Source organism: Taeniopygia guttata, chromosome 5 (genome assembly GCF_048771995.1).
Source record: "Taeniopygia guttata chromosome 5, bTaeGut7.mat, whole genome shotgun sequence".
In the NCBI taxonomy this organism is placed as follows: domain Eukaryota; kingdom Metazoa; phylum Chordata; class Aves; order Passeriformes; family Estrildidae; genus Taeniopygia; species Taeniopygia guttata.
The window spans coordinates 32,537,650-32,551,494 of NC_133030.1; the positions used below are offsets into that span (position 1 = coordinate 32,537,650).

The following is a 13,845-nucleotide window of genomic DNA, read 5'->3' on the forward strand; positions in this document are numbered from 1 at the left end:
TAACTGAACTGAAGGAACAGATCTTTTGGTATCCAAAAGCAATAAAAAGGTTAGCTACATTGAACTAAGTGTCATACAATTCTAAGGAAAGGTATCAGCTTTGAACAGAGAGAAGAGTCTTTAAATATTACAGTTTACTTGATTACAGTTTACTTTTCTGTTTTGAAGATTAAAATACAGGACATCACATGCACTATTACTGTATGTGTAGCATTTTGTTTTGTCAGGTTTGTCTTGGGATAAACAACTTGTCTCTGAGATAGATTTTTATAGCCACAGAATTAGATAAATCTTTAAAGAGTTATGAATCTTCATCTCATGACATGCTTTGCAATGCCCATGAGCTACACTAGTAAAGTATCACATGGTCTCAACTGGTGATGACTAATTGATGACTAACTATAGCTTCAATTCTACCAGGTTTTACTGATGCGGCTGAGTTTTAGGGCTTCTTTTGCAGCAACTACAATAGCAGCAGACCTCATACATATCATATGTATCAGAAAACAGGCTGCATTCCAGGACTCAACCTCTTACCATGTTTGACTAAATTTCCAAATTGAGGTATGCAAGCATAGTTTTACTGTTCATAACCAAAATGTCACAGATAAATGTTTTTTCAATACTGTTGATGTGATGTCCATTTCTGAACTGTATTTAGAAACTGCACAAACATTCCTGAAATGCAACTTCCAAGTATAATCACAAAAAATGTTCTCTCTATCTCCAAAAACCCCAAAGATCACAGAATAATTGGAAGATGGAGAGACACAAATCTTATTTTAATTTATTTTTAATTTTAGATCATTTCCAGATACTTAAAGCTGGTGAAAACTAAGGCCCCTATCACCTGCAGCACAGATAAAGATGTGCATATTTGCAAACAAGGAACTGAATAGAATCAACTGAGCATCCTGGCATAAACATGAATATGTATCTTGAAAACCCACTTATTTTATAAACCAGACAGAGCTCTATAGATAATTCACAGTAGCTTCTAGAATTAAAACATGACAAGCAAGAGCTTTGCCATACCTGGGTATGAAGATTTAAAAGGCATATCTTGCCCGAGTTGATGACTTGCCGCACGGAGTCTATGCTCGTACCGTACAGGTTCTTCTCAAACTCCCCATATTCAATGAACTTGCCTGCAGCTATGTCACTCTCAAATGCCTGTCGGGAGATGAAATGATAATCCCTGCCAGCGGCTTCAGTCTCTCGCCTACTCCGAGTAGTATCTACAAAAAACGAATTGAAACGGTGATACATGTATAGAACTGAAGGAAGAGCTTTTCTCTTAGCAGGCATATTGCTAATGATGCAAACACAACCTCCATGCCCTCCCCAACCCAACATGGGAAATATCCACAAAATCCATGTATTTTTTTTTTCCTACAATAAATGTCCCTAGCGAGATTAAGTTGCCAAACTTAACTGAGAGGTCTCTTTTACATTATCTAGAGGAAAAAAATAGTACAAAAATAATAGTTTTAACCATGCAGTTGTGTTCTGAATGTGAAAACAGCTATAAATTGTTTTCAACAAACATATATTGCTAAATTGTTTGTAAACATAATCTAGGGTTAGACATTAGACATTAAAAATATAATATTCACTGAAATACAAGTGGTTTGGGAGAGCACTAAAGCCACCTAAATTTAAATTTATGCAGGACATTTGATTAAAAATTTTCTGCCCATTTATACTGGCTTCTTTTTGAACTTCTATAACTCACTCCGAATTTATTCAAATATATTATAATGCCTCTGGAACAGTGTTTGTAACACTGGATTTACATTAACTTCCCTTTCTTCAAGAGCTCCATACATCCTGCCGCAAACCCCCAGGCTCCCAATTATGATTTCCAACACAACATGATTTGTCTGCAGCCAAGGCTAGGACCAAGGATCCTTATCTGCCGTCCCACTCACGGGGCACAGCGGCGGCAAAGCGATCCACTTCGTTATTCATCAGTCTCTGCCGCAGCTCGTTCTGGCCGCAGTTCTGGGGGCCAATCAGAACAATGGGACGTTTCCTATTTGCTGGCTGATGGTACAGTGACATTTCCTCGTAGGTCAGAATTTCCTCATTGTCATAATCTTGAAAGAGAACAATAAAACAGTCACAAAGTACTCTGCTGCTAGTTTCATGTATTGCCTGTCACGCAGTATCAGATTTCAGACAGTTCCTGATTCTCTGCCCAGCATCTAACTATGAGTCACCAAAGCAACAGAAGCCCAAAGATCATCATGTGCCCAGGAATATGAGAATTTTTTCCCTTTCTTGGGAAAAATAAATGTTTCCACTTACTACTCTTCACATAACCAGCACAAACCCAAGAAACAAGAGTTTATAGCACAAGAGTAACACTTTATACCCAGTGGCAGCAACCATCATCCCAATCCCAAAGTACTTTTTTTGTAAGAACATAGCCTATAAAATTTGTCAAGAAAGTTTCCATTTATGAAATTTAATTATGCAGAGTGAGGTGATATTACAAAGCCGTAATAAATTGGTTCATCAATGTAAAACGTTGAGCGCTTCTATGCCTAACAAGCTATCTGTTTTTTCCCTTATCATCTGATCTTTAATAAAGACACTACAAATCCTTTCACTACCTTTACATCTTTCACTAAATGCTACAACACAACATAGTATTGCTCTTACACAGAACTTACTGCTAGCATTTCTAACATCATATAATGAATTTTAGCATTCTCTTCACAATCTTTTATAGTTGTTTATAATTACACACATTGTGCAAAAGTTGTTCCATACCATCATTTTTATTTGCATTGTATAAAACCTTTTTCCGTTTCTTTTTGTTCTTCTTCGCACACCAGAGTTTTCCTAATCAAAATAAAAATTATGACAATCAAACACCCATACAACGAAAATCTTCCTATTCTACCCATGTTTTGGATCTTTAAGGTGAAGAAATTATTCTTCAGTTTTGATAAGGCATAATATCCTTTTATTGATTACAATGTTTTAGTGTATTAAGCAAATATCAAGGACTTCAACCAAGTCATGGCAGGTAAAATTCTTTATGAAGAAAGGCGCTTTCCAAATTCTCTACATCATCCTAATTGCAGCACACATAGTTGTGAGAAACACATGATTTATACAACTAAGTGTTAAATTTAGACTAGTATTTACAGGAAGAATTTCAAAGAATGATCCCACTTGTATTACCAAACAACAAACAAACAAACAAACAAAAAAACCACCAAAAAAAAAAAAACACCAGGAAATTTTTCTACAACTCCACCATTACAAGGTTCACGTAACACTAATTGACACTGCTACAAGAGATTTATTTTTATTTGGGAAGCATATATCCCACCTGACTTTTCAGGCTCCTTGTCTTCTTCTATGGTTTGCTTCATTGCTTCTCTTTGTTGCTGAAAACTTTTTCCTTGATACATTAAAAAAAGCACAAGAGTCATTAATATTTAGAAACCATTTTCATGCTTTTTCATAATGACTTACTCATTTGACTCTTTCCTAATCTTTTACGTCTCTGAAGGTTCTAGTAGAATGTAACATACAAAAGAAATTTTAAAAGAGAAACCAAAATTGCTGCAAAACTGATTTATTACTTCAGAAATATATTCATCAAGAGAGACTTGCAGAGCATTTGTTGTACACTAGACAGTTTTGCCTGGAAAAGTGAAAGTACAGGAAAGACTACCTTTCCCAACTATGATGATGTAATTTTCTAATTATTTTTGTATGTCAAAATTTATATTAAATATTTTGAACTTCAATTTAAAATAGATTACCCTGTATTTAAATTAATGTTTCTATCAATTTATTCAAGCATCATAAGATTACAGTGTGATATTCTATGGAATTTGAAAAGTCTTTTGTTCACCATATTTAACAGAGCAGCAGGTCTTTAATGAACTAGGCTGCAATAAATTGCAATGCAATGCAAAATTATGAACAGACTTCAGTGTCTGAAAAGCCTGTTATCCAAAGGCCCCAGCAGCAAGAAAGGAAGTCTGCCACAAGTCTGTTAAGCCCGTTGCTAAGTGAAAACATGCTAAAAAGTGACCACAAATAGGTACTGTATCAAGCAGTTTACTTGGAAAGGTAGGAAACCTCAGAGCTGTGCCCATCTCTAGAGAGAACAAGTGGCTGCAGTCCCACATCTCTGCTGCAGCCAGCAGAGGGAACTCTGAATCTACTGAGTCCCCATGGTGGAGGAATAAAGGAAGAGAGTAGCTCCTGAAAAGGGCAGTGAAAGCAGTAGCTTTACTCTGCATTTAACTCCAGACATGGCAATGCCTACAGTAGGCTCTGTTGCAAGTAGTTCAAAGACATAGATATATTTAAGAGTACACAAGTTTTTGAAAACCTGAGTATTGCTCCTGTGTGGCTATGATAACTAACTTGACTGACCATCAAGCTTTTTTTAGAGCTTTATTTACCAGGGATAAGGCCTGCCAATGGCTGATTATCTTCATCTCCATCTCTGTAAGCCTGCCACCAGTTTGGATCTTCTTGACTGATCACATGGAGTATGTCTCCTTTTTGAAAAGACAGGCCTAACTCTCGGCAGGGGACGTAAGGGTCATCAGAGGGATCGTAGTCAAAATGCGCTTTCACGTGTATCTGTAGGAGACTGAATGTTAGAAAAAACACCCCAGCAAGTTCTGCAGAATTAAACCTTGTCTCCCTGTGAGTGCATTAGAGCTACAAGACAAAAACTCCAAGCTTCTTGGAGTTTTTAAAATGGAAACTTTATCTGGGGCATACAGGAGGTACTGGACTGGAATCATTAGGGTAGCAATGGAAAAGACACAGCTGTGCTAGGCTGGACAGAAAGGCTTGAATTTAATATGCAATTTCCTCACCACTGTAGGAGACAATCCCCCCAGCTACTGATTTAAGTTCTCTGCATTCAAAAATTATCAGAGGTATTCTGATTGCTTAAAGTACCTAATAAATACAGAGACTGAAACTCATTTGCTGGGCTTAAAGTCAAGTTTCACTTGTAAAGTATTTTGTCACCAATCATTAATTGGTCTGGGCATTCTTTCTTGAAACTGTTAAAACTATCTTTTCCTCCCAAAGCATATTTGCAAGTTTCAACAATCCAAGTTTTTTTTATATACACATATACATACACACACACACACATATATATATAGATATATATGTATGTATTTATATATACACACACAAAATACAGAAATTCAAAATAAGAAGGCCAGAGCCACAGGAAGGTCTACTTTTACAACTTCTTTCAGAAACAGAGTTAAAATCATACTAAGACTTTCAGTTTAAGATCATTAATAATTTTCAACAGTTAATTCAGGTGTTAGTCTGATAACAAGTAAAATCAAGTTAAATGGCCATGTTTTGGGTTTGTTCCACAATGTAAAGGACGTGCAGAAGAACTTTTTACACACTACTGGTAAAACAAAGTATGTTTCTCCAAGCACAAGAACACCTGTAGAGCTACTTACAACTGTTTCCTTTGCAGGAGGTGGCTTGCTCTGCTGACTGGGAATCAAAACGAAGGTCAGAGTACCATGCATGTCAGCCTGAGAGGAAAAATAGACTCTTTGTATACAGTATCAAAATATGGCTTAAGGTTAAGAATTCTATTAAATAATACATTTTAGAAAATGTTTTAAAAATTCCCATTAGAAGTTTTTCCTAACTGTGCATCATCTACCCCATAGTTGTTTTAAAATATACAGTACAGATATAGATGCAGTGAGTCACTAAGACTAGAAAGCTAAACGTTGAGACTCAGATTTTAAAAGCCTAGCTTTCTTTAATATAAACTATTTGTATTTAAAACGGAGCAGCTGCTGTTATGTCAAGCAGAGACAGGAGAAATGGATAATTGTTCAGTTCAAATAGAACAATTTTTCTTGGTTCTGTTCAAAAATACCAACAAGTGGATCTACTGGAATGTAAAAATATATTTTAAAAAAATTAATCTTTCTACAATTAAGTGGAATGGTGCTTTCAAATCTAAACATTTCTACTATGATTTTATGCTGTTAACATTACTAAAGAATTCAAAACACAGATTAAAGATTTTGCTAAGATACTAAAATCTTGCATATGTGAACTGTTCAATACCAACATTGTAGTCATCCTTGATAAGAAAGTAGAACATAATAAATGTCTTGTGTTTATCTTCTTTGTTAACATACTTCCATTTGCAGAATGCATTTACACACATAAAAAGTATCTTGATAAAGTGCAAGTGACAAACTGTGACAAGGTCTACAGGTGTTTCACATCATATACACCATTCTATGAACCTTAACACAACAGTTTATCTTATATAAAACAGGATATATGTGCATGTATCTCAGAAAATTCAGAACTAAGGCTTAAATCAAGTAAATGTAACTTGAACAAGTTACATTGACTGCAAGAAAGGAAAATCCATTCTTTTCAGTCCATGAGGAATGCACATAATCTCACAGTGATCATGTGACCAGCCTAGTCTAAAAGTCAGGTGTAGTTTATTATCAATTGAATAGCAAGTAGTGAGGCAAAACTAATTTGTAATTTGTTTCTCCTATGCTTGAAGTGTTTTGGGGGGGGGGGGGTGGTCCTGAAGTATTTTAGAACTTAATTTCCAGATTACAAAATAAAAATGACGACATATAAAGGATTAAAAGTATTATTTTTAATAGGTTGCATTAAAACTATATTCTAAAAATCCACAAAGTTGTGTTTATTTTGTTTTTAATTTTCAGCAAATTGATTTTCTTTTATGCTGATGTATTGTAGCTCTACACCTTTTATTTTTTAACCCTCGACTGCAGGAGCTACTGAGGAAAAAGCTCTCTGCAGAGAATTAAACTGCCAGACTTGAACTACCTGTTAATCGCTTTCAAAACACTCTTTTCAGAAGCACGGGACTTAGCTAAATATGGCTTTAAAAAAAATACAGATGGCAATGGAGACAATCACAAAACATGAAAAATCTCAGATCTGATCCAAAAAAACCACGGACATTCAAGGCTTCTCAGAGAATTTTAAGCATCTTTCTAATTGATTTCAAAACAGTAAAGCACAACACCCAAGCCTCACAGATTTCTGTCTCTAGTTCCTTCCACTTGATCTCACTGCATGAAATAGATGAAAAATTTCAACAGCAAATTTTAGAAAAAAGTCCAACTGAAGTTGGAAATTGTCGATTACAAACCAGCATCTCACTGTACCATAAGACAACTTCATCTATGGATATTGCTGTCCACTATCCCGACAATAACACAACCTATAGCTGAACCTAAATCTTTGTCCTGATTCTGGTTTGTCTCTAGAGCATAAACCTACTAAGTAATTTGAAGACTTACTTAATATGTTTCTCCTTCCCTCCCCCCCACAACTCCCTACTAAATAAATCCTAGGTGATATTTCCAATGTTTTGTGCCAAAGTTATAAATTGACCTCTAAAAAAAAATCATTTTTATGTTTCCACTTTGACAATATGGTCTTGTGTGTTGCAATTGGATCAAAGATTCAGAGCTGTGTTCCAGGTGTCTTGGATTCTTGGACACTGATCCAAAGCAAGTACCAAGGAAAAGCATGAAAGAAACGAAATTGGGCAACAGAGAATACTGGTGGTAATTGCCAGCTTTTGACATTTTTCTCACAGGGCCTTTTTGGAAGTCAGTTACTTTACTAATTCCTGATGGATTTCTTGTCTAGCTGCTTTTAAACTTAAGTATAATTTTGTCATGAATGGTGAAATAGACAAGAAAATATCTATGCAAGTAAACTGCCAGACAAAAGGGCTTTACCAGGCAAGAAAGAGTAGTAAGTCTTGTCACATAAAGGTCCCTAATGTGTGATACAATTTGTGGTGGGTTAAGTCTGGGCAGCAACTTCAGCACTGACCAGCTCCTAACACACTCCTCTCCCAGCAGGTTGAGGGAGAGAATTGAAGACCAAGTGCAGGGAAAAAATCTCATGGGTCAAGGTAAAAACAGTGAGTGGAAAAGTAAAGTGGGAAAACCCCAACCCAACAAGTGATGCAGAAGCAATCACTCACCACCCAGATTTTACTGCTCAGCCTGATGTTACATGGACAGTCACATCACTGTGGTCAATTTGGGTCAGCTGTCCCAGGTGTGTCCCCTCACAACCTCTTGCTCACCCCAGCCAGTTGCAGGCAGGAGACAGGGTGAGAAACAGAAGACCTTGACACTGTGCATGCACTGCTCATGAACAGCTAAAACACTGGTGCATTATCAACACTGTTTCAGTCTAAACCCACCCTTAAACCCAGCATCATATAAGCTGCTAGAAAGAAAATTACCTACAAACCAGCCACACATTTACTACTTGTGGACTGAATCAGAGATGAAAAATTATGGCTTTTCAGAGATGAAAAGAAAACAAAGTTTTCTTTGAAATCATTAGAAGTGCAAAGATAAAAGCTTGATGCTTCCACATTTGTAGGCTTCATTTTTGCAGGAAACTGCAATTATACTTGTCGGTATTGTCCTATGCATCAGAAAGAAAACTTGAAATGTACTTCCACCTATGAACACCAGCTACCAGAATGAAAATACTTTTGAGGCTAAATATGAGTAAAATGACAAGCAGAGTCAACAGGCTTATGTAGGGAATATTTATTGCAAAGAAAACAAGAAGTGTTCCAACTCACCAGCAAGTCAAAAACTTCATTAACATCTTTTCCACGGATCTCAATGCCATTGATCTCCAGAACTTCATCCCCTTCATGCAACAGCCCACTCTTCTCTGCAGCACCTCCTTTGACTATTCGACTGATGATAACAGAATCCATTTCATTGCGAACAGTAGCACCCTGTGTAGCAGCAACACATTCTGAATTTATTACATATATGAAACTCAAAGCCGTCTATTGTATATATTCCAAGCCCGTGGAAAAACTATGCTGAAAGAGAATGCAAGTAACAGCTTGGATGCATACACACAATGCTCCAGTTCAAAGAAACCACTGCTTAACTCCTTCAACCTACACTAGAGACTGAAGAATTTAATTACTCCACACCATAAAATTAATTATTTTTTTATAAACATAGTCCTAAGGAAACTCTTATTTGAAAGATGCAAATAGCTGATGATAAGTGCTAAAACCCCAAAACCAGAAACCAGACAACCAAAAAAAACCACATCTGGTTGGCACAAGGTTTAAGCTCCCGTGCAGCAAGTTTGGGATAGTGACTCTTGCCAAGAAGATCTGTCAAAACCCAAGCTGACAGAAGCTGTACAGATTTTACAATCTGTAAAATGGTACAATGGTAGTATGGCTACTGCCCAATTCAAGTTAAACACAAGTTTACCGTCTATGACTGTTTCTCATTTTGGAGGGAGGGAGGGTGTTTACAAGTTAAACACTACCTTGGCATTCGAATTCCTAACATTTCATAGCAATCTGGAAAGGACAAAAAAGCTCAATTCCTCTACATATAACTGAGTAAGCACCAGTACTCACCAAAGGAATATCCCGAGCTTTCTCAATGCGAACTATTTTAACCGTCTCCCCTCCATACATGCCAACATTCTCATAAATCTTTTCATCTGTCATAGGCTCTGGTTGCATTTCTTGTTCTGCAACTTTATCATGAGCCAGTAGAAGTGCCTAGTGTTAAACAAAATCAGCTCAGTTACAGAAAATACCACACCTGATATGCATACAAAACAGTAGATGAAATTCTGCAATTTCAAAGGTCTCTGCAGGTTATAGAAAATTGCAAACTGACTCAAGCAATAAAAAAAATCACTTATCACAGCTACAAAGCATGTACTTTTTTTTAAAACTTTCAGACTAGAAAATACTATAAAAGCAATTTTGAACACAATTATGACTGAACTTCTATCTTATCTGTACTAAAAAACTAGGCATTGGTTTACTATGTATGTGTCTACAGACTCAGAATAAGTTTTGCAGAGAAAACTACTTTTACATCACCACTCCAGGACAAAATTTCCTTTATGCACCCCAAGGTAAACTGCCAAAGGTAAAACCAAATAAGCTCGAGCGTCGTCCTGTTCCTACTGACCTACTGCTACATTGTTTATGTGAAAATCACCCTGTAATACATATAGATAGACTGTAGCAAGGGCTGAACGCAATAATGCACTACACTTCATAAAAAAGTTCCATTACTCTCTGGAAATTGCAAATTCCTTATCCTAGAAAAATAAGGGTTGAGGAATAAAATTCATCCTTGCCCAGTCAGCCCATGGCAAAAAACAAGTTACACTGAAAACAGCATCAAGAAATAGATCCATTAGATTAGAAGTTTCATTTTGTTTTACCTGCATGTGAGGGGCATTCAGCAAAGCATTAAGCTCCTGTCCATCCTTATGGTGGCTGGGTTTCAAAACACTCTGTACCTAATAAGAAATCAAGCAGTAAAACTCTAAATCTAGCCAGTGATTTATCAATCCTCCTTCTCCTACTCAAGCACAATCCCCTACTTGCAATCACTCATTTTATTGAAAGTAAAGTATATCCACATAGTTGTTTACACTACTGCTGATTGATTAATCTAGTACACATTAGGAAAGCATGCAATAAGACCACAGGACTAACCAGCATATCCTACCTCAGTAATAATTTACCAAACTAAATTGGTATCCAGTACCTCACACAGATTTGTCAATACCAGAGATTGGCAATGAGCTTGCTAATCACAAAGATGGGCACAAAAAAAATTAAACTCTAGACAGTGAAAGTTAGTGATTTCATGGCAGTGAAATCAGTCACAATGAAGTGTATTATGAGACTGTGCTGGGCTTGTAATTTCTCATTAATGTGACTAGCCATCCTCTTCCTTAAAAGCAGATTATCATATTCTTATTACACAAACTATTTCCACCAACAGCAAGGCCAAAGATTCAGAGACAGGTTTTGCAATGCATCCTGGAGCTCCTGTCTCAGGAAGTGCACAAATCAAAACTTCAGAAAGTCCTTCCCTGGAAACTTGATTTCTTTGGCTGGTTCCAAAATAATCCGCATTAACACAAGGATAGTTTTTGCTCAAGCCACTTTTGTTGCCAAAATAAGTTTTCCTTCTCATACAGTTACCAAACAAGCCTTGCCATCATCTCTTGCAAATACTGGTATGCTCTGATACAGAGAGCCAAGAGCAGGGGAGTCCTCTTACGTAAAGGTGAGGCTGAAGATACTTTCCAAAGCCATTATCCTCTGGCCTAATCTGGCCAAAGGCACACAAGTGCAACAGCACAAATGAATCCAAAGACATCAAGAACGGATTATACAAACCAGAGAAGCAGCTTTCAGAGAAATAGAAAACATTTTGTTCAAGATCTTTTGACTCTTACAGATGAAGTAATGTGACATCAGAGAATCAAGAAACCAAAAGTTTTAGAGAGAAAATAATTCAGCTTTTTGTATGATCTAACAGTATCTAAAAGTCAAAAGAGCCTCTATACTAGGAGCAATTACCTACGGAAATGCTAACAACTATCTTGGATGCTACCAGACAACAGCACTGAAAACTTTTAAATTTCCTGGAGAAGTCACTAAACAAATTGTACTCATGGAGCAAGATCCTCACATTGTCAAGAGAACTGTCACAGTGAACATGCTCATGTGCTTTGCAGTAAACATAGCACAACCTCCAAAGCCCTCCTTCTGACAGCCTTCGAACATGCCTCATGGTGAGCAAATGCAGTACACCTTAAAACAGTCAAAGAAGCAGCTAGATTTACATAGTTTCTTAAATTGGTTTCTTTAAAATCAGAGAACAAAAAGAGTTCAGCTTCACAAATCCTGACTTCAGCTATATGTCTAAATTAGAAAGGAAGTTATTACACCTGGCTTAAACTGAATTAATTCTAGGATGTCACACAGCAAACAGAATATGGCAAAAGATATCTCACTGACAATTTTCCTCTGTTTTGAAAGATACTTCTATACAAAGACTTTCTCATAAAGGTTTATTTAAGGTCTCTAACTTTCAAGGGACTTTGAAGAAGCCACAAAAGCTTTATTTATCAAATCTTTATGATCTTTTAATAGGAAAACCTACTCAGAAAGTAACTTGGAAGTCTTGCAAGGAACACAATCTTCTGAACGCCAGAGGCTGGGAAATTGATGGTGGAAAAGAAAGTAATCTTGTTCAACCAGTTACTCTGTGTGCAGTAAACATCCTTTATTCAAGTTGAATTTCTACTTTGAATAATTTGATTATTAAAAATTTTAATCTATTCCCCCCCATTTAAGAAAAACATAAGCTCTCATTTGTTTATTTAATGAAGCTGTAGGAAAGCTTCAGGCTGCCTTATAGACCACTTATTACAGCAATAGTGCTGCTTGCCAGAGTCCTTTGTAACGCATGGTAATAAATCCCACAGCTTTATTAGACTAAGAAATCTGAAGAAGTCTGTCATTCCTGAAGTGACACACTACATATAGCACTGATGATCCACAGAGAGTATGTGGCAATACCTGTATTTTCTTAACTCTTCAGACTAGTTTTTATTGTTAATCATGTTACCTTTAGATCAGGAACCTTCCCCCCTCCTCCCCTGCCCCACACAAAGTTATCCATTTGGTTTCATTACACACACCACAATTTGTAGGCATGTATGATGGAGGCATGTGCTGGAGTGATATTAAGCATTCAGAAATTAACTGCACCTGCAAAATTCTGTTGTTGTTTACCAGGAGGTGAGCAGAACTGTCAGATGGAATGTACATGCACATTCTAGTGCACTTACACCAGAAGTCATGAGCTTCCAGTGCATCCCCTCAACAGTACTGATCTAGTTTATTTGACTGATTTTGCAAAGCAAACAGTATCAAGTCCAAAACACTTAGGAACATAACCTACATAAACTGAGCCTATTAAGTATATTTAATAGCAAGAACATCTTTAAGGTATGTGTTGTTACAGACCAAGTTATAAACTGTCTTGAATGCTGTATCAAATATTCTTACAAGGTCAAGATTCAGACCTGTTCCCATAATCCTTCCCCCATCCTGGTCAAGTTTAAATGGATTTAAAATCAATTTAATTACATTTGATGTTTACTGGCTATTTTTATTTGAGACATGGAGTACACCCCATTACATGAAAATAAGCTTTCTCAAATAAATTCCTTAAGATCAAGTGCTTCATTCCACCTTTTTAATTCAATTGAAGTTTCTTAAAAAGACGAGAAAAAACTTGAGTTGTTAGTGTCTGGTTATCAGAATTGGTGAGAAACTGTACATGTATACTACTCATTTTAAGAATTTTCTAAACAGGACTAGAAAATTAAAAAACTCTAAATAATATTAATTATTACTTTTTTAAACGGAAGACTCTTCCATGTTGCATTGTGCAATTGTGTTGCAAAACACCTTTTCCCATTAAGAGGTGTTCTCTTCCCCAGTATAAAGCCGCAAACAAAACATATCTGTAGCTTTAAACTGGGGCACACACTCCAAACAGTTTCTGAGTTAAACTGTTGCTCATGACCTGTGCACTAAAATATGCACACTAGCACTACCTGCTATTTAAAATTAATGTTATGCATGTATCTGCTATTTTTCTTTCTTGTAATGTCTTCTGGCTTTTATCATCAAGATGTTATCAGTATCTTAAATCCAGGCTTTTGCAAGTGCCTTTTCAAAAACACCCTGAAGTAAGTAAATGCGCTGCTTCCTGGGGGAGTTTCTCATACCTATGCTTAGAGGTAGAAAAAGCAAAAGACAACCAAAAATGAGAGTACAAAAAAAAAAAAACTTAGACATACAAGATAAACACATTATCAGGATTAAAAAATACCTCACACCAACAACAAACCCAAAAAACCAAAATACCACCAACTTTTCTAAAGCAGAAATAATTTCCTTCC

General features: G+C 36.4%; 1 protein-coding gene across 2 annotated transcripts in view; it reads right to left on the reverse strand.

Moving 5' to 3' along the window:
* PALS1 (protein associated with LIN7 1, MAGUK p55 family member) overlaps positions 1–13,845 on the reverse strand; it is a 55,413-nt gene that overhangs the window by 5,399 nt on the left and 36,169 nt on the right. For both annotated transcript variants that reach the window (XM_012574203.5, XM_030275509.4), the window contains 9 exons: positions 10,294–10,371; positions 9,467–9,613; positions 8,654–8,815; positions 5,478–5,555; positions 4,437–4,620; positions 3,347–3,418; positions 2,779–2,850; positions 1,932–2,099; positions 1,036–1,238 (listed from right to left, as the gene is read on the reverse strand). In XM_012574203.5, coding sequence (XP_012429657.1) covers positions 1,036–1,238; positions 1,932–2,099; positions 2,779–2,850; positions 3,347–3,418; positions 4,437–4,620; positions 5,478–5,555; positions 8,654–8,815; positions 9,467–9,613; positions 10,294–10,371 — 1,164 coding nt within the window. The remainder of the gene's footprint in view (positions 1–1,035; positions 1,239–1,931; positions 2,100–2,778; positions 2,851–3,346; positions 3,419–4,436; positions 4,621–5,477; positions 5,556–8,653; positions 8,816–9,466; positions 9,614–10,293; positions 10,372–13,845) is intronic.